The 21,128-nt window shown below is 40.5% G+C and overlaps 3 protein-coding genes across 4 annotated transcripts; 2 read left to right on the top strand and 1 right to left on the bottom strand.

Moving 5' to 3' along the window:
- Positions 1-4,123: 4,123 nt before the first annotated feature.
- On the top strand, positions 4,124-11,410 carry pmpca (peptidase, mitochondrial processing subunit alpha). The gene is made up of 13 exons (XM_073466274.1): positions 4,124-4,198; positions 7,187-7,389; positions 7,482-7,561; positions 7,648-7,730; positions 7,835-7,929; positions 8,020-8,120; positions 8,524-8,787; positions 9,040-9,132; positions 9,223-9,341; positions 9,432-9,522; positions 9,652-9,714; positions 9,835-9,979; positions 10,105-11,410. The coding sequence occupies exons 1-13, from the start codon at positions 4,152-4,154 to the stop codon at positions 10,272-10,274; spliced, it is 1,554 nt and encodes a 517-aa protein (XP_073322375.1). The 5' UTR covers positions 4,124-4,151; the 3' UTR covers positions 10,275-11,410.
- Positions 11,411-11,458: 48 nt separating this feature from the next.
- inpp5e (inositol polyphosphate-5-phosphatase E) lies at positions 11,459-17,771 on the bottom strand. 2 transcript variants are annotated; one of them, XM_073466272.1, is made up of 11 exons: positions 17,745-17,771; positions 16,286-17,148; positions 15,598-15,721; positions 15,404-15,501; positions 15,131-15,255; positions 14,736-14,855; positions 14,323-14,430; positions 14,001-14,162; positions 13,769-13,884; positions 13,438-13,574; positions 11,459-12,555 (listed from the first exon to the last, which is right to left on the bottom strand). In XM_073466272.1, exons 2-11 carry the CDS (start codon positions 17,083-17,085, stop codon positions 12,423-12,425), a joined length of 1,923 nt encoding a protein of 640 aa, XP_073322373.1. In that variant the 5' UTR covers positions 17,086-17,148; positions 17,745-17,771; the 3' UTR covers positions 11,459-12,422. The 2 variants fall into 2 exon arrangements, with proteins under 2 accessions (XP_073322373.1, XP_073322374.1); XM_073466273.1 differs by lacking the exon at positions 17,745-17,771 and having other exon boundaries at positions 16,286-17,187.
- Positions 17,772-19,877: 2,106 nt separating this feature from the next.
- Positions 19,878-20,910, top strand: LOC140996088 (gamma-crystallin M2-like). Its single transcript, XM_073466330.1, has 3 exons — positions 19,878-19,910; positions 20,269-20,511; positions 20,632-20,910. The coding sequence occupies exons 1-3, from the start codon at positions 19,878-19,880 to the stop codon at positions 20,908-20,910; spliced, it is 555 nt and encodes a 184-aa protein (XP_073322431.1).
- Positions 20,911-21,128: the final 218 nt, after the last annotated feature.

The raw sequence follows: 21,128 nt of genomic DNA, 5'->3' as shown, positions 1-21,128 counted from the left end.
TTCACTGTGAAAGCTGTCCAGGTCATTAAATGTATATTAAAATGATTATTTCTTTAGAGTAAGTAAGAAATCTGCCCTTATCTAAGGTCAATTACTTGATCCATAATTTCAGTCTTCATCAGCAGATGGAGTTTAAATGTTAAAGTTAAATCACACAAAATATTGTCCAGGCATTCATGGTTACGAGACAATGAATCATATGTTAATCCTCAACTTTTAATCGCGTGCCACCATTCACCTTCCCTCAGGATGAATTGTAATCACTCTGCGGACCCTCCTCTTGATGTTGCACCCTCGTCAGGTCAAACTTTTAATTCACAATACTTTGTCATGGGAAAACTTGCAAAACTAATACCAACCCCATCTGCCTTAGTTGTTCTTTGTATGCATTTTGTGCTAATCAATCATTTTTTTTATATTAAAAGAGTATAAGAGTACATAAAAACAGAGCCATACATGCTGTGGCTTCTGTCTCACTTATTCACATGCATGGCTGCAGCCAGCATACTGCAGTCTTACCACATGTCTACTGGGGCCAGATGAAGTCCTTGCAAATGTAAATTGACCATCCATTCAGCATAATCAAATGGAAATTAAAGTACAAATGCACCGATTTATAATCTATGCAGGAAGGGTCATTTTAATTAAGCAGACAAAGACTGATTTAGCAGACGAAATGTAACATTGTTGGATTCAGGACAACATCAAACACATAAATCCACCAAAGGAGGTGAAGCAACCTGGTTATCCCAAATGATCTGAGAGAGAACACAGTTTAATGTAGGTATTAAAAGGTAAATACCCTCTGACTTTTCTCGGTGTTGAGAAAAGGCAATGACATACTGAGATATTGATTATTGAATTTATAATATTTTATCCAGCCATAAGGACGGAGAAAATCTGTCTTGTCACGCTGTCTTCTTTTCCTTAACTTTTTATGTGGTAAAGAAGCTTCCTAATCTTACTCTATTACTAAACTAAATTGAGTCAACATGACTGATCCCAGGGAGAAAACTGTGTTAGATTATTTCTGATGCTGGCTGAAATGCAGAAATATCATCTAAGATGTGACATGCTGCTTTGGCAAAGCAATGAAATAAAAATAAAAGAATTGATATTGATAAATATCAATATAAGGTGAGAGGTAATTTCTTACTAAAAAGTGATGCAGGGTTTTAAAAGCGTTATTCAAAGTGTCCTCCTCTGGTCAATCACATCAGCAAACAGTAAGCTGCAAAGAAGTGGTAGTTTGTTCCAACTATGTGTGATTCTGCAGGTCTTGATTAAGACATTGCATTAAAACAGTATTTAGTTATTTTTTCCAGGCATTCATCTTTCATATTATTATTTAGCTTTTATTCATTGATGAAAATTGTTATTTGTCACCAATATCGTGTGACTGAGATCAACAAATAATTTTCATGACATAGGAACCCGTTTATGTTGGATTTTTTTGTGAGGTTTTCTTCTGAAACACTTGACAATGATGAATCTTCTCATCAGGTTCAAGGACATCAAAAATGCTGGGAATACAGTACACAAAAATTAACACAAACACATAAATACAATATGAATACCCAACAAGTTTTATTAGCTACCATTGAGGACACAGATTTCAGGCCTTCTGTAATATTTCTGGGAATTTAAGGGATCACATGACAACATAAGGGGTTTATAGACATGATGGGTTTTTAAACCTGATTCTAATATTGTGTGTGAAAATAAACTTTCAATATACAAAAATTATTTTAGATTAATGCCATGTTTCAGAAGTCAAAACATTACACGACCTTCTGTTTCTGGTCTTGGAGACCACAGCTGTAGATAATTGGTAAACACAGTAGATTTCCTAACTCTCTGTATCTGTGATTGGTAATTGGTACATTAACAACCCTCCCAAATCCTAAACAAATGTATTAGAAAATATAAAACAATATTTAAATGAAGGAGAATTGTACAGAAGATATATTTGAAAAGTACTCAGAAGTACTTTAAAAGAAAGAAAGAAAAAAGTACAAATCCTGGCTGTGGTCCTGCTTTGGAATAATTTTAAAAAAAGAATAATAATTACATTTACAAACACTTTCCTCATCCTGGAGACTCATCAGGGAGACTAACATATATATGAGCTGAAAGCTGCTGGTGTTTTAGAGCTAAGTCACGACAGCTGCTGGAGAACCATGGAGATGAAAGGTGAGAGGAGGAGGAGGAAGCCTGGAGTTATGAAGATGGGCTGGGCTGCTCCGTGGAGATCGGTCAAACAGAGGGCCTGCTCCAACATTTGGTGAGTCTCAGCACTGACGCCTGAAAAAGAATAAGACAAAGACTGATGTACCAAAACATCTGTTTCATAATGTCAGACTTCACTAGACCTTACCGTGTTGAGACCATTCCTTCCAGGCATGCAGAAACTCAGTTTCATGTTCCTCACCAGAAGCTGTTAAATGTGGAAAAAAATGTCTATGCAGGACCTCCATTCAAAAAATGTCTTCATTTATAATCCAATAAGGAAATAACTCTTACCTTTGGAGTGCTCTGTCAGCAGATGTTTCAAATCTCTGAGAGCTTTGGTGAGGTTCTCCAGTCGGTGCTGCAGGTGGAGGTTCTCCTCTTTCAGAGAGTGGATGGTGTCCTGGAGCTCATAGGCTGAGCTGCAGTGTGGAAGCAGAAAAGTCCACCACAAAAGTGTGGTGACTTTCAAGATAGAGAACATGGTAGAGGTAAATGGAGATGACTGGATGTCACCGAGTATATCAGACCTGCTGCTGGTCACAGTCCTGTTAAATCCTTCTGCAGCTCCAGAATGTGTCAAACTGAAGTGGAAGTGGTATGTTAATTAAGAACTGGCCTATTACTGAGTAAAAATTGATCTTGTGATGGGTAGTAAAGTAGTGCTTTTGGCTTGCTGACCACTCTAAAGGATCAATTGTTCTGTTTTGGATCCCAGAGCCCAAATTAGAGAGACACAAATAGAGTTGTTTTGGTGTTAATAAGTCTTCATCCTTCATCCAGCAGCTTTCAGTGAGCGCACTATTTGCTCCTGTAGGCTCATATATAAAATGTAAATGACACAAAGCATGATGAAGACAAAGAGGACAAAAAGCACTTGCAGACCTGTGGCTGGTGCACTGGAGAAGAATGTGGTGAGTATAGAAATAATAACATATAAGAAAACAATAGAAAAGATAAGTTGCTATTTCTACTTCATCTTCTTGATGCCCTAGCCTTGCTTTTTGTATGGAAGTAGTCTGAATGACTCAAAGGTTGGCATAGATGTTGAGATATCTGCATTGAAAATCTGCATTGATGCTGCCTTGAACTATCACTGGGAAGATTTAACTTCAGGGGCCAAGGTAACCTTTGCAGATAATCCTTCAAACATAGATTGTCTATTGTGTTATTATATAATTTCCAATTGTTCAAAACCCAAGAGTCTATCTTCCATCTTAAGGAGGCACTATGTATTTTGGAGAAGAAACTCAAACTCTGAATTTTAATATTTACAATATTAATGAGGTAATGATACAAAACTGAATTTAAAAAAGCTGTTATCAGAAGAAATATGGTCCCCAGAACGCTGTTGGCAGGGTCTGCCAAATATAAACAAAGTAAAACATCATGAAATTGTGTTGTCCTTTAAGGTCAGTTTGTTTATTCAGTCATGAAAACATAGAGAGTTTGTTTATTAAGTTTGTTTAGACATTAAAAAAATCAGTCAGTGAAGACTTCTGATTAAAATTTCTTCACCAACACTACATAGTGCACCTTTAAGATATTAAATATATTCTATGGCAAAAGAAAGACCTTAATTATTATTTGTTTGTAATTTTCTATTTTTTTTGTAAATCTCTTTCTGCTTTGTACCTGTGTGTGACAATTATGTGACTTCAATAATGTTTGTTTAATTTTATTTCATTACTTTGCTAAGATAATGATAAAAAAGAGACAACAGGCAGAGGAGTCAGGTCCAATAAAATTTGCAGTGGTCTTCAAAAAAATAAAAATAAAATAACATATCAGTAAAACAACAAAAAAACTAACAAAATAAACCAATCATTTCTTCAGGCACGATGAAGGCGTGTCTGCGGCGGAAGTGCTTCAGGAAGCTTTCATCATCATCCGGGTCGTTTTCTGGTCACAGAAGATCCAAGATGGCGACTCACATGTCGAGGTGTAGAACCTGGAGTCGTGTTCAAAGGTACTACACGTTTAAAATAAATGATTAAATTGTCACCGGACTTGATTTAAATAGAGAATAACAACACTACGGGTGTACTCTGTATCTTTAGTGTCACGCCTATGCCTGACATGAGCAGCGTCATAACTTTTCTACGTCCTTATCACGAAAGATTAGCTCACTCGGTTAGCATGATGCTAACTGTTAGCTGTCAAACAAGCTGTGGTCTTGCTGTCAGGATGGCTTGGCTAATGTTACATCATGAGCAAAGAGAGTATATTGTACAAAGGCAGCAGTCGTTTGGACGTTGATGAGAGTATGCTAGAGGTTGGCTGTAGAGATGAAACAGTTATGTGTATTTTTTTAGTAGCTACTTGTGATTTATAGACTTAGACTTTAGACTTTAGACTTTTATTCATCCCACATCGGGGAAATTCACTTGTGACAGTAGCAGGTAGACAGACATACAATAAGTACACGAGCAGGTAGACAGACATACAATCAGTACAAGGAAAACATAAATATGTAAAAAAAAAAGGTATTATTGCACAGGATAATTGCACAAGATGGCGGAGGTAGATGTGGTAAGTAGTGAAAGATAAGTAGGTGCTTATGGTGCTACATTAAGAGTATTGGTGTTGAACAGTCTGACAGCAGTTGGAATGAATGACCTGCGGTAGCGTTACTTTTTACACCATGGGTGAAGCAGTCTGTTGCTGAAGGAGCTGCTTAAGGCCCCCACAGTCTCATGTAGGGGGTGAGAGGGGTTGTCCATAATTGATGTCAGCTTGGCTAACATCTTCCTCTCATCCACCTCCTCAATGGAGTCCAGAGGACAGTCCAAGACTGAGCCAGCCCTTTTGACCAGCTTATCGAGTCTCTTCCTGTCCCTCTCTGAGCTTCCACAGCCCCAGCAGACCACAGTGTAGAAGATAACCGATGCTGCCACAGAGTCATAAAAAGTTTTTAGCAGTGACCTGCACACACCAAAGGACCAGTCTCCTCAGCAGATGGAGACGACTTTGGCCCTTCTTGTACAGGACATCTGTGTTGTGTGTCCAGTCCAGTTTGTTGTTTATGTGAACACCCAGGTATTTGTACTCCTCCACGATCTCAATGTCCAAACGCTGGATGTTCACCGGTGCGGTTTGAGGAGCCTTCCTCCTGAAATCGATCACCACCTCCTTTGTCTTGCTGGCGTTGATGCGCAGGTGGTTCAGTTCACACCAGGCGACAAAGTTGGTGACGACCTTCCTATACTCCAGATCGTTCCCCTCTGCCACACGTGCAACGATGGCTGTATCGTCGGAGAACTTCTGGAGGTGGCAGCTGTCCGTGTTGTAACTGAAGTCTGATGTGTAGAGTGTGAAGAGGAAAGGGGAGAGCACTGAACCCTGTGGAGCTCCCGTGCTGCAGACTACCGCATCAGACACACAGCCGCGGAGCCTCACATACTGCGGTCTGTTTGTGAGGTAGTCGGTGATCCATGCAGCCAGGTGGCAGTCGACTCCAGCTCCTTCCAGCTTCCCCCTGAGCAGTGATGGTTGGATTTTGTTGAAAGCACTGGAGAAGTCAAAAAACATGACTCTCACAGTGCTCCCGGTGCTCTCCAGGTTTGAAAGTGACCTGTGAAAGTGACCTTATTTGATATATTTCAGTTTGTTAGACTTGACACGCAAAAGCTGTATGTTTGTAGTTTAAGTGTCTAGGTTGCTCTATATGCTATGTGTTAAAGGAGCAGTGACTTTACCTAGTCAGCAGATAAAATGGCTTTGCCTGAGTATGTAGGAGTCTGAAACTCATCATGTTCTGGGCATTAATATGCAGTGTATACTTAAATACACTCTCTGGTTCATTATGTATACCTTGCTGAAACTAATTTAGACTTCCTACAAAGGCTAAATCCTACCCCCATGCAGGTTGTAATGTTTAGTATTTGTTAATTTTTTTAGTTTTAGAAAGGTGTTTTAATTACATTTTTGGTTTCAACTACATTACACTAATGAGTAATGTTTTGTTACCCCATGTTTATCAGTGAGTGCAGACAAAAAATTAGAAACGTCCTTCAATAAAACACGTTTACCGTTTAACAGCACCACAAATGCAGCTTCCAAAATGACCATACACTTGAATCAATGCTTAAAACGTTATCACAACCTTGTCAAGGGTAGCGTTTAATGCAGGACTGCTTCATTAGGAGACTGCATTAGTTTTTCATGTACCTAAAACTTTAAAACTGGCAACTGAGTGTAACTGCTGCACTGTCTTCCTGTGACGCCACATGTTTTGACTAGCACTACTTTAAGGTGCACTATGTAGTTTTTGGGAAGACATTTTATTCAGAAGAGAAAAATCTTCATTGATTGATTTTCATGCTTAAACAAAGTAAATGATCAATCTATCTTCATTTTCATGACTGAATAAAGAACAACACAATTTCATACTGTTTTACTTTGCTTATATTTGGCGGACCCTGACACCTTTCTAGCCGCAAACAGTGTTCTGGGGACCTTATTTTCCTGAGTTTTTATTATTTTTTTTTTTTTCTGAGTTTGTATTATAACCTTATCAATATTGTAAATATTATTTTGGAAGATTTTGGAGCAACGTGTTGGACAGTGCTCTCTACCACCATCATCTAAACACTAAATGAGATTGTTCTTTGATATTAATGATGTACAAGTCCAGTGACTTTGACTTAATGCTGTTTGTGTTGGTTTTTCCTTTAATTTGTCACCCATTGGTAATTAGACTTAATACCACCAGGACCACCTACAATAAAACTCAGAAAGGGTACTTTTAACTAACTTTTTAACAACCAGGTTTACTTATTTCTTAAGAATATTCCACTGCCAATTCCTCTTTAATCCTCTTTTACCTCAGCTTAACAATTTCTTGGGGAAACCCCAGTATATTTGCAACACAATTAACGATTTTAATAGAGTTTTTTCAGCTGGCCTTATGTTGTTGCAGAGAAGTTGGATAAACATTGCTTTGTTGTTCTCCAAGGTTTGGCATCGCAGCTTACAGAAAGTACAGCAGTGGCGGTGGATACCCGAATATCTCCCTGTCTTCACCGCTGCCTGGGATCCCCAAGCCAGTGTTTGCATCTGTGGATGGTCATGAAAAATATGAGACCAAGATCACTACTCTAGAAAATGGCCTCAAAGTCGCTTCCCAGAACAAGTTTGGTCAGTTCTGCACAGTTGGAGGTGAGTTGCAGTGAAAATGGAAATAATAATATCCACTTGTCTTCAGGATCTGGCTGGAGTGGATAAAATATATTTTTCTTTCTTATTTTTAGTTTTAGTAAATTCTGGATCCAGACATGAAGCAAAGTACCCGAGTGGAATAGCACACTTTGTAGAGAAACTTGCCTTTTCTGTAAGTAACTCAAAGTTAAGACCACAAGATGAAATGTCAACTAAGTTGAGGTGTGTGAGGTAATGTTATGTCATTTCTATCTTTAGTCCACAGCTCAGTACGGGAGTAGGGATGAAATTCTCCTCACGTTGGAAAAACATGGCGGGATATGTGACTGCCAAACCTCCAGGTATGTAGTCTGTATCACAATGCACGTGTGGGCCTTTCTTCCTCACTCTGGAGAGTGTGAGTACAGCTGTTGCATGTGTGATGCATCTTTCATTATGTGTGCAGAGATACCACCATGTATGCAGTGTCTGCTGAAGTGAAGGGTCTGGACACAGTGGTCAGTCTTCTCTCTGATGCTGTTCTGCAGCCTCGCCTGCTGGGTGAGTCTTATTTTTATATTAAATGACAAATTCATGACAGCTATGCCAAATGTCTGTCTGAATGTCTGATCTGTGTTTGTTCACATGCAGATGAAGAGATTGAGATGACCAAAATGGCTGTGCGCTTTGAGTTAGAAGATCTAAACATGAGGCCAGACCCTGAACCGTTACTTACTGAGATGATCCATGCTGTGAGTCCCATCATCACCCTCCAACACCAACTCTCTGTGAAAGGGGATCAATGAATGCATGACTTTTTAAGCAGTTTAGTTTAATTGTAAAAAAAGTTGAAATAAATAAATAATTACAATGTTAAGTTACCAGAATTCCAGGCTTTGTATTTACCACAGAACCTGTTTTTAATTACAAACAGATTTTATGCTAATATGAAAAAAGAAAACCAGCCTGAGCGACCCTACACTCAAGCCTAAAAGACAAAAATACTAAAGGTTGAAAAGCTCACTGCTGACCATGAAAACAGCACCATGTCACAAGTAATTGTAAAAAAACAAATACAATTGTAATTGTTGTAACGGATTACTGTAGCTTTATTTTTCCTTTAGCATTATTGAATTGTTCTTTGTTTGTTTCCAGGCTGCATATCGAGGCAACACAGTCGGACTGCCTCGCTTCTGTCCTGGTGACAATGTGGAAAAGATTGACAAGGCAGTGCTTCACAGCTACCTGCGTAACTACTACTGTCCTGAGCGGATGGTGCTGGCGGGAGTCGGCATCGAGCATGAGCAGCTGGTTGAATGTGCCAGGAAGTACCTGCTGAATGTGAAGCCAGTGTGGGGAACGAGTTCAGTAGCCAACGTCGACCTCTCCGTCGCACAGTACACCGGTGGCATCGTCAAGGTGATTTACTTGGTTTATTGTTTACAAGTCATCTTTTCTTCTTGATGTCTCTTCAAGTGGCATTAATCTGGTGGATTTTCCAGTTGTTAATGGTGGAAAGGTTGAAGTTCACAAAAAATATTTTTTAAGAAATGTCCTTTTGATCTTTGACAGAAAGGATACAGCTCCTGTCTGAGGAATGACTTTAGATGTGAGACAGCATTTGGATTAGTCTTGAATGTAGAATAATAACATGTTTTTTTAATCTGGTAGATGGAGAAGGACATGTCAGATGTGAGCCTTGGTCCCACCCCGATCCCAGAACTCACCCATATCATGATCGGCCTGGAGAGCTGCTCCTTCCTGGTGGGTGTTTGCAGTGTCTGACTTTCTTGGAGATCCTCCACACTGGTGCCTTTATAGTTGTCAAAAACGCTTGATTTCCCTTTTTTACAGGAGGATGACTTCATTCCATTTGCCGTGCTAAACATGATGATGGGGGGAGGTGGCTCATTTTCTGCAGGAGGACCTGGGAAAGGCATGTTCACCCGCCTGTACCTGAATGTGCTCAACAGGTGAACAGCATTGTTTCATGAGTCACTAATATAACCTGAGTAAAACAGTTGTTTTAATAATTATCTTCTGTCTTTCTTTGTCTGTTGTAGACATCATTGGATGTACAATGCCACCTCCTACCACCACAGCTATGAGGACAGTGGTCTGCTGTGTATCCACGCCAGTGCAGACCCCAGACAGGTTGGTATAGACTCAGGAGAGCAGGGTTTAAATGTCATAGTTGTGTTCTGATTTCAAAATTTGCACATGGCTTTCTTTTGTGAATGGCTCGTCATTGTTGAAATTCTAATTATGTACATTCATCTTAAGGTGCGGGAAATGGTGGAGATCATAACCAGAGAGTTCATTCAGATGGCTGGCAATGCAGGAGAGGTAATGGTCCTTTTTCACTATGAGGGCAATCCAACACAACTTTAGCAGTGATGATTATTGTTAAAGAAACAAAGGTGACCATTCTTATAACACTTACCTTATTTTGTCTCCTATGTCTAGATGGAGCTGGAGAGGGCAAAGACCCAGCTCAAGTCCATGTTAATGATGAATCTTGAGTCGCGGCCGGTTATTTTTGAAGATGTTGGTCGCCAGGTTCTCTCCACCGGAAAGAGGAAGCTGCCACATGAACTGTGTGATCTAATAAGTGAGTATTGAACAACATTTAGCAGGGATTCATCCTAGCATGTCATAAAATACTGTAAGTAGAAAAAGTCTTCTTTCACTCAACTTATTTATTTATATTTTGACTTGTCAACAAACAATTTCCAGGCAACGTGACAGCCAGTGACATTAAGAGAGTAACCACCAAGATGCTGCGCAGTAAGCCTGCAGTAGCAGCCCTGGGGGACCTAGCAGAGCTGCCCTCGTACGAACACATCCAGGCCGCCCTGTCCAGCAAGGACGGACGTCTGCCCCGCATGTATCGCCTCTTCCGGTAGACCCCCCACAACCATCGAGCCAGTTGTCGCTGGCAAACATCACTGTAAATAAACTGGACTGGAAGATTACTCTAGTGTTCCCTCCCACCACAGAACTCGACACAGCTCACCCTGGGAGGGGACTAATGCCCGGGCTCTCACCTGAACCCATGAGAGTGGGGATTTTAAAGAAAAGTCACCTTTTACTCTACAGTAACCGTAGTCTACATACAGTTGGATTATCTGTATTTATTGTTTGTGGGCTGGAAGCCATATTTCATTATTTACTGGGATGTTTTGCAGGTGTTTGGCTTTATAGGGACTGTTCACCCTCAAAGCCAAAAAAAAGTGTTAATTTCCTCTAAAACTCCATCCTGTTGTGTTTAAGATTATGAATGAATGCCTTTTAAAATCATCTCCAAAGGACATCAGCATAGAGGTGAGAGAAGAGGGTGGCTAACATCCCCCACAGTTAGTTATTTTGTATTGAACTATTATTTGTCTCTCGAGTGTCTAAATTTCACAGAGCTCCAGCTCGAGCTTTCTCCTTTTCCAGAGTAAATGGATCAAAACACTTTGGAAATCGTACTATTTATACAACAGCACTTCATAATCTCCCTTCACAGGCACAGGAGACACCAAGACATCATTGGAAATAATGGCATAAGTGTAGCCAATTAGTCCTGAAGACTGACATCATGGTTTCTGTCATCATTGTGTCTCAGATCTGTAAAGTGAAAACTGTTACTTTTTTGTATTTTTGTGGTTGTGTTGATGTCCTTTTTAAGGCGCTAAATGAAAGGAATGGTTTGACTTTGGAAATATCTTAATTTGCTTACTGTCAGTCTTGGATGAAAAGATAAGTACAACTCTTGAATGGAAGTGGCGTTGATCTTCTCATCACACTCTCTGCCTGAAAGCAAATAAGCGTTTCCGAGACATCGCACTGTTCCTTTAAGAGATAATTCTCCTTTGTGTTCAAGTGAATTTTAAGGCCAGAAAAAAAAATTTCAACAAGTTTCATTGAACATCCAAATACACCCATGTGTATTTTGCTAGAACTTAAGTGGCTTCTGACTACAGTGAATACGTTCAACTCTGTGCACCAACTGTTAAATAAATGTATTTACTTCCAAAAATAAAATGATATATTTTAAGGGTCTTGCATTGCGGTGTAATGGACAAAAATGTATCCATCAAACAAGTGTTTTAAAACGTTTATTACAGGATGTTAGGTGACATATAAAAAGACGCAGATGAAGATCCTGAAGTAATGAAAACGAGACCCACAGGCACTTTTTCTGGAGCAGACTGCTCTTCATGCTGGAATTGCAAGTTCATCAATGTGGTACATACAGTACATGGACAGTTAAAAGTATATATGAGGTTACACAGCAGCGAGATGAGAGGTAAGGCATTAAGTTACAGTCTGTTGCAAAGGATCACTTGGCCTAATAAGAGGAGAAGTAGTTAGAGGCGTTAACATTGTAAATAAAATGCTATATTTTATATAAAGTGTCATCAAAAATACATTTAATCTCCCTGAATTTCAACAGTAGCATGTAAGACGTAGTCATGCTCTTGAAATTATATACTTGACCTAAAGCTCCCTTCTTCAGTCACGACTCGTACCTCTCAAAATTCAAGTTAAAATCAACCAATGGCAGACACTTAAAATATATTAAGTGCACCTCTATGTGCCACGAAAATGCAATTATGTTTGGTAAGCTGCTTGCTGACAAATTCACAAGGCATTTGAACACTGATGTAGCATTGAGAAGAACATAATGTGGTTCTTCATGCTTTTAAAACACCTACAAAAAATGAGAAAACTTGCAGTTACGGAGCCTTTAAGGTTAGATCAGTTCACACTGTAATAATGTGACTGAAGGGTAAGTCACGACTCTGAATAAATAAGGGCCAGACGGCTGCTGTGTCCGTCTGACCTCAAGGTCCCTGCCCTCAAGAACAGCCAGCCACTTCCAGCCACTTCCAACCTAGACACACACAGACAGGTCCCAACAGAGGGCGCTCTCTGCTTAGTTACCACAACCAGCACTGGGCTCTGTGTAGTTAAAACAGCTCTGGTTTCCTTTTGGTCCTTTTTCTGCATGCCTGGTTGTTACAGTTTCTGGCACAGTTCAGTTCTGGAGAGTTGATTTTAAGGGTTTAGGAGATGGCGCAGATGGTGCTGCTGCTTTGGTTCTTCATGGCCTCCCTCCTCTTCAGTTCTCTGGTGATCCTCCTCCTGATGCCCTCCAAGTACAAGCCTCGGTCAAACTGTCCCGCACCCAGGGGAATACTAAAAGACACAAACAAGGGAAGACAATTAATAAATTCAGTATTTAAATATGAAGAATCCACTGTACAGTGTCAGGAAGTAAGACAAGTTTTGAGTTAAGAGAAGTTATTTACAAACTCTTCTAACTGAAAAAGTATCAGGTGCCAGGTGTTGAGAAAAATAACCTTCTTTCTGAACTCTTTCTGCTGTTGGACAAATTCAACTTTATTGACTAATTATGTTCATTTTTCATTACTTTTCTACTCTATGACATTATCACAGTGTAGACATGGAAAAATATATTGCAAATCCCCTCCAGAAATGTGTTAAAATGTATATAAATAATTACCACATTAAAAATCCTTAAAATGGCACATATACACATAAAGTGTGTTTACAGGTCTTGGGGAGTCCTATTGCATGTGTGAAAAAGTAGTATAAAGCCTTTTGTGGCTCCAGAGGAAGCTGCAGGTAATCTGAAAAATTGCCTCTTGTGATGTTACTCAGTGGCTACGTTGCATTGTGGGTAATGTAGGAAAAAAGCAGTCCACTGGTCTAGCATTACACTTCTATACCACTGTTGAACTCATTATGAACAGTTAAAGAACAAATGATCAAAATCAATACAGCAGAACCAGAGATATCACTTTTTTTATTCCACTCATTTATCTTCCTTTTCAAAACTTGGTGCCTACATTACCCAGAATGCAACTGAGTAGCTGAGTGACAATACTGGAGGCAATGAAGCAGCTTCCTCTGCAGCCACAAAAAAGTCTCATGCACACAGGTTTCATTTCAGATCTAATAACAATAACAAACCTCTATATACTGTACTGCATCTTTGAATGCTTCCTTAACATGATGAAACTACTTTACGGTATGTTTTTGAATGGCAATGCTCACTTGTCTCTGCCTGGCCTGAGTTTGACCTGGAAGGCACCAATGACGGGCCGATGATCTGAGGTCTTGATGCTAGAGCAGCTGGTGTATTTGACCACTTTGATGTCATCCGCCTGCCTGCTCCTGAACAAGATCCGGTCCTGTGAACACAAACAAAGTTGTTCAACCCCGCTGAGCGCAACAAGACGCTGCATTAAACTGCTGGGATCAGTTTAAACATTTTCGTTAGAGCATCTGAGAAGTGTATAAGAGTGATAAAAAAGTGCTTGCCAGACACTTTGGATGATGTTATTTACTTCGGTCACGATAAGATTGATTCTCTATTTTTTCTTACTGTGTATGAAGGAGTTCTCTGTTTGGAAGTAGTGTCGTAGATATCACAGCCGATGTCGAACTTGTATGTGGGGAGGAAGTGTATTGGTGCCTCTTGGAAACCTTTAAAGATTGAACCTGGAGGGGGGAGCAGCATATTCACAGGGTGAGAATCAATCCAACAACCTACTTCGATAAAAACTTTTCTGTTGAAAGCTTTCACAAAACACTTAACCTTCAACATGCAAACATACCATCGTTCATTTCCTTGGAGAGCTGGTCGTGCTCCAGCAGGGGGCCCATATCGCCGTGGGCCGTGCAGTTCATGATGGTCTCCACGTCAGCCCGGTCTTTACTCAGCCGAAAGTTAAAATCTCCAAACCAGAAGACCTGGTCGAATCTTGTGGTGACGTCAGCTACAAGTAGAAATGAAACTCAAATATTAGCTCAGTTCAAACCAGTACAACAATATATTTTAATCTAGTTCTAACAGTTACGGCTTAAATATAATTTGTGAATTGCCTTGAATCTAGTGAGGAAGGAATTTTTTGTCTTAAGATAAAACTGAAGTCTTACATGGTGTGGAGCGGTATGGGTTGGTGTCTGGAAGGCCTTTTGGAAGCGCTAGAGCCTCGACGATCTTGTTGTAATCTAGTATTCTCTCGTAAACTTTGGCATCTCCAGCTGGAAGAAGAACAGAATAACACATTTAAACACAAAAACTGTTAATCTGTGAATGTTGCAGAGTTTAAATGCAAATATTCTACACAAAGGCAGGTGTAAAAGAAGTTCTAGTGAGAACGTGTGGCCAGTGTTCAATATCTATGATGCACTAGTGTGCTGAAGAATTAAAGATGATAATAGTACGGGTTTTTTTCCCAGGCCTGGAAGAGACAGTTTCCTTTCTCTTTCACTATGTCGCCACAACTCCAGCCAGTCCTACCTACGGCCAGCCTGATAACAGTCTCTTGCTTTAATAAATCACTCACAGGTAAAGTGTGATGTGATGAAGAGGAAGGAAGTGCCAAAAAAGGTGAAGGTGATTCCCACAGCCCCTTTGGTCTTGATCTGAGAGATGATCCTGGTTGTGACTGTGCCATGCTCCACCTCTGTGTGGGTCAACAGAACAGATGTTGTGGTTAGTGTCAGAGCCATAAGTTACATTAAACCACAAAAACATGAGACCTCAGCAGACTCCTATAGCCAATAATGACGAATTAGCATCCAATTCTAACATACTATACGTATAACCATCAAATCAAAAATAAAAGAACATCTTCCAACAATCTGCACTATACAAAAGTGTTATAAACATGGAGCGATAAAGACTCTATTTCCTCCCAAACTGATGTTTATTTCCTGCCTTATGTGTAGAAGAACTGACCTGAACAGAACCAGATGAGATCTCTTCGGACGAATACGGTGAGGTACAAAACACCATGCGCTGCTGCGTACAGCATGACGTAGTAAGGTCCCAGAGTCTCTTGAAGGCGGGTCTCCCACTCCCTCCTGCACACATAAGCACAAACACACAGTAGTATAACCAACTAGGGCTGCAACAGTTAGTCAACCGATTAGTCAATCGAAAGAAAACTGATTGGCAACTATTTTGATAATCGATTAATGATTTCAGTCATTTTTTCAAGCAAACAATTACCTGTCAGGACATCCCTCCTGGACACCAATAATATAAAAGTCTTGTGCAAATTCAGAGTCTGTTGGCAGGAGGAGATCGTCTAAGTTGGCTGGAAGCCCCTGAAAATGACAGAAACTCAGTCACAACTCGGCAGTGACTAGACTTAAAATGGATCTTGTTCTGTGAGATGCTGCAGAGTCATGGTTTCCTTCTACCTTCTCTCCCTGCATGTTCCACGTGGCTACGTATATGCCCACTCTCCTGTCGGGGAAGTAGCGGTCCAGCTCCTCAGCCCCTAGCAGGGCACCGCTTCCCAGCACACTGCCCTCAAGAAAGCTCCTGGAAAACATGCATAGGAAAGGAAAATTATCTCTACTATTGGGAGTCAACTTGCCTTGCAGGATGCAGACAGTGTAGGGAAAAAGCATGACTCATCTCTCAGATGTTACGTCAATAATTTAAAAGTAGAAACTTTTCCCTACTGGGCACTGACTTTGTATTGAGACCAAGAGCCATTTCTTTGCACCTAATCCTGTCAAAAACTGTACTGAACAAGCATCTCCTCTGATCTTGTATTAATCCCCCCCACACACACTCGCCACCTTTCTCTTAAAGATGTGCAAAGATCAGATGCAAGATACTGAACCTAATTGTTATGCAGTGTCTGTACACAGCAACCTTCTTTGAAGGAGCTCTGATTGACACAGAGGAAGCCAAAGTGCAATTAAAAGGTTGTATTTTTGTTGCAAAGGATACAAATATCCACATCCACTATTTTGGCTAGTTTTATGCTGCCACTGGCCTCTAATAGCCTTCGAACAACAGAAAGAGTAAGCCTTCACATCCAACCTGAGGATGACTCAGCTACATCATCTACATGCTCTGCTGCTGTGCCTACTGTACCTGTTCCTCACATCCTGGGGTCTGATGGGGCTAAGCACACTGTATGTGGACCTCATGGAGTTGACCGAGGCACTATCCGACCCCATGTTCTCCAGAAGCCGGCTGTCGCTCAGGTTCCTGTGGAGTCTCTCCCCGAGTTTCTCTCTGGCCAGCACGGCATAATCCAAACAATCCCTGTCAATCCTATTAGCCGCCCTCAAGGTGGCTGACGCAAAGCTCTTCTCCAGAGCAGGCAGCGGCCCCGTGGCTTGCAACGGAGACAGTCGCACCTTGGTGGACTTCACATGGTGGTCTGTGGGGTCGCTCTGCTGGCTAGGGGGCCTCCTTTCATACTCTGACAGACTGCTCCCTCTGTCCCGGAAGACTGGAGATCCTCTTGTAACAGCAGATCTGGGTCTCACATTGGAGTCCTGGTTTTTCCTGTCAGTGGCAGCGCTGCCGAGAATAAGCCCACCTGGGGCTGGAGCTGTTTGGTCATCTCTAAGCGAGTCTGTCGAGGAGCCGGTCTCAGTCGGGTCACTCAGACTCTCCTGGCTGTTTTTCAGCCTCCTGGTTCTCATGGTCTCCTCCACTGAGCCACTTTTGCTGAACTTTGAGAGCCTGGGTTGTGAGGGTGGCTGAGGCTGGTACGGGCTGATCTCTGCCTCCGTGTTTGTAGCAGTGACCGTGAGGGCATTATTGTGTTCCTTGGCACCTTCTGTGGGGGTCTTGAGTGGCCTGCTGGTTCTGACAACTGAATCTCCTTTACCAGCGGCCTTACAGGACTGGTGGAGGGGGCAGTCCTCTCCATTCTCAGTCATCCTCTTGTCATGTCTGAGACCAGCTGTGGTTAGGTTGGTGGAGATTTCTCATTGCTGACTGGTCTGAACATAAAGGGCAGAATGATTCAGTGAAATATGAAATGCTGGCTTGAGTCAGGTTAACCATACTAGTTTAGATAGATAGATAGATAGATAGATAGATAGATAGATACTAATAAATATAATCACTCTTCTTTGAACATCTATAATTGAAGACGCTGATCACGTAACTGTTAGCTGTTGGCACTTATTGTTTACAAGCCGCATTAGTCAGGGATAGCATTTTACCTCTAACAACTAGCTTAACTAGTTCAATGAATACAAGCAGCGTGAGCTAGTTAATGTTAGCCCTAGCCCGACCATGCTAAGTTAACTGGAAACCAAACCTGTATCAGCTTTTTCAATATCATCGCTAAACTTTTTGTATGCTAACTGACCAAATCACGTCTACATACCCTTACAATACTTAAAGTGGCTAACACTCTACGCTAATGGCTAATAACGTTACCCCACAGTAGCACAACGGTAGCGACATACAAGCTAGCTGTGCTAAAATCTGTAGCATCGTTTATAAGATACTATTCATAAATACGTGATGTTGTCAGCGTCTAACTTATGTAGTTATTTTACTGTTATCACGTTGGAGTAGTCAAAGTTACCTCTCGTTTACTGTTGTTTGGGTTTTGGCTAGTTTCAAGTAGCTCAATCACTTCCTTAGCAACGCTTGACAACAGATTTTGTTACCAAGAAAAGAGAGTCGCTGCAGAGAGGCGAGCATGCGTCACAGCGCCCCCCTGTGCTGAGAAGTGGAACTACATGCAACCATTCACCTCTAGTTATTTACAGCAGGTAATAAAAAGTGTAACATAAAGCCTGTATGATTATTGTTATTAGATTCATTTGTTAATAATACACACTATATTACTTTTTCACACATTGTATTATCTTTTTGCAGCTATAAAAAGTCTATATTGTTGTGACACTGCCGAATAAACTACTGTACGACAATGGACTTGTATTATAACTAGATTGCAATTCTCTTATTCTGTGTGATTACAATTATCATTACGCAAAGTGGTGGAATCGTGTGCTTTTTACTCTACTACAATTATTTGACAGCTTTAGTTAGTAGTTATTTTAGAAATTAAGATTTGTTTTGCATACAAAAACTACAAATATCTTCTAAAACATGACTTGTTGTTATAATTAAACTACCCAACAGTTTATAAAAGCAGACCTGAAACAAATAAAGCTACTGGTTGTAAGAAAAGTTGATTTTTTGAGTCTCATTCCCAACTCGTCAAATAATGAGTTTGATGGGTTGGGGAAACCAGAGAGTCATTATTTGATCAGCTGGGAATGAGACTCAACTTTTCTTACAAATAGCACCTTTAATGAATGAATCAGTTTACAGAAAATGAACTGGCGACTACTTTTCAATAATATTTTTTAGACATTTTTATGCGAAAACATTTATGGGTTCAGCTTTTCCTATACTATGTTTCCTTTTAATTAGTTAATTTATTTGTAATAGGTTTAAACTTTGGTTGGACCAACTCGTGGTTGGACAAAACAAGCATTGTGAAGGTGTCTCTTTTGGCTATAGAAACCGAAAAAAGCATATTTCAGATTGAAAAAACATAGAAACTAATAGATGGTTATCATAAAACACAGAATAATTAGATTGTAAATTAGATGTGGAGTTTATTTCCACAAAACAAAAACTTACAAACTTTTTTCTTTTCTTTTTTACCTGAAATAACCTGCTATTTATTTTGTCATCAAATTTCTCCAGTTGGTATAGAATTAACTCAAATGCTATAACTGGCATTGTGTGATGGATAAGTGTCAATGACACGTTTCTAAATAAATCTGAATCTCTTAAATCATTATATTAGATAATATACAATATTTTGTAATTCATACATTTAAGTATTTCGAAACACTTATCGGGATGGGTCATATCATGCAGTGAAAAAAGTTTTGCCTTTTTAGCAAAAAATAAATCTTCATATTTAAGAATAGTCTTTGTTTTCTTGAGTTATTCTAAGCAGCATGATTAAAAACAGATTTTGGTTTTGAAAAAACATGTATTTTCTTTTATTTGTACTTCCCTCATTCTTACACGACCATCTTTTCATTTATCTTTATGTATATTTAAATGTCACCTCATGACTTCTGCCTTACTCACACATTTGGGTGTAAAACAATCAGCTTCAAAGTCAATTACACAACATTTCTTTGTGCACCGGAAACCATTTTCATATACGTGTTTGACTGTTTAGTATCTAAAACCTTTTTTCATATTTAACCCTTAGAAAAATGATATCCACTAATCTTTAACATGTAGGTCTGTCACTGAGTGTGACAATGAGCCAGTGCACACAAAGCCTTCCCACGTGCTCTACTACATGCAAACGACACACTATGAGTTCGGGACAAAGAACCACTGAACAAAAATGTTGTTGCTGAGAAAAACCAGTGTATGTCACAATGAATAACCAAAGTCAAGGTGTGACCTCCGATTGTTAACCCTTTCACCCTCTCTGTGACCTCTGCGCTATACGAGAAAAAGGCTGCTGAAAGGATTTTTGAGCCCACCGGCCCCTCGAAATGTGGACAGTCCCCCCATTTTCTGTGCATTTCTATGGCATTACTGCTGGCTCAGGGCTTCTGCACAAAGGCGCAGTCTGTTTCGGTCAGGTATAAAAGGAAAGGGTTAACGCAGGTAGGGCACAGTTTGGTGCAAGAGCAAGAACAGCAGCAGAAACAGCAGCCCACTGACCAGCACAATGACTTCCACTGGAATGAACATGATGAACAAGGTAAGCTCTCTCTGAAAATGACTTAACGGGAAAAAGATTGATATCGCTCTTCTTAGCATGCTAACTAACTAGCCATTTCGTACTTTAGGAGGTGGTGACAGCACCAACAGCTAGGCCTACAATTAGCAGCACTTAACCCTTCAGAGGTGTAAATCTCTACTTTAATGTATATTTCATAGTAAAATCCAACCTTCATTCTAACACTACAACCGAAAAAAGATGGATTCACCACCATTGAACATTTGTTTCCATTTCCCGGCTATAAAATCAACATGTTTGGCTTTAATTGTGAACACGTGACTCCTGTGTTTCTGCGTCTCACATGTGCTCACCAAAGCATTTCCCTCTCGCTCCTCAGATCATCTTCTACGAGGAGAGGAACTTCCAGGGTCGTTCCTATGAGTGCATGAGCGACTGCCCAGACATGTCCTCCTACCTGAACAGGTGCCACTCCTGCAGGGTGGAGAGAGGTTGCTTCATGGTGTACGACCGCAGCAACTACATGGGCAACCAGTACTTCATGAGGAGGGGCGAGTACGCCGACTACATGAGCATGATGGGCATGAGGGATTGCATCAAGTCCTGCCGTATGATCCCCATGGTAAGATCTCACACCCTAGATTTGCTGTAGATTACAACACTAGACAATTATAGTTTACCTGCTTACAGAGCTCAGGTTGACTGTGAAGTGAGTTAAACCCACTCCCTCTCTGCTCCACAGCACAGGGGATCCTTCAGGATGAAGATCTACGAAAGGGAGAACTTCGCCGGTCAGATGTCTGAGCTGATGGACGACTGTGACAACATCATGGAGCGTTTCCGCATGTCCAACTGCATGTCCTGCAACGTGATGGACGGCCACTGGCTGATGTACGAGCAGTCCAACTACAGAGGCAGGATGATGTACATGAGGCCCGGCGAGTACAGGAACTTCATGAACATGGGCGGATCCGGCATGAGGTTCATGAGCATGAAGCGCATCACCGACTCCTGCTTCTAAACTCTCTTTGCACTAATTAAAGCTGTCGTAAACTAAACTACTGGTGTGTTGAAGTCAGTTTTCATTCTGAGTACCTAAAGGCTTTCCTCACATTCACACAATTAACACCAATCAGAGCTCGTCAGGCTTGTGTTGCTGACTGATACCGAGGAAATTCACAGAGAGAAAAGTTGAAGACAATTGTCATTCAATCATTCACCTCTCAATAGATATTTCAC

Source organism: Pagrus major, chromosome 5 (assembly GCF_040436345.1).
Source record: "Pagrus major chromosome 5, Pma_NU_1.0".
Taxonomy (NCBI): domain Eukaryota; kingdom Metazoa; phylum Chordata; class Actinopteri; order Spariformes; family Sparidae; genus Pagrus; species Pagrus major.
The sequence above is the reverse complement of the archived record's forward strand: the minus strand, read 5'-3'. Positions and strand labels throughout refer to the sequence as shown.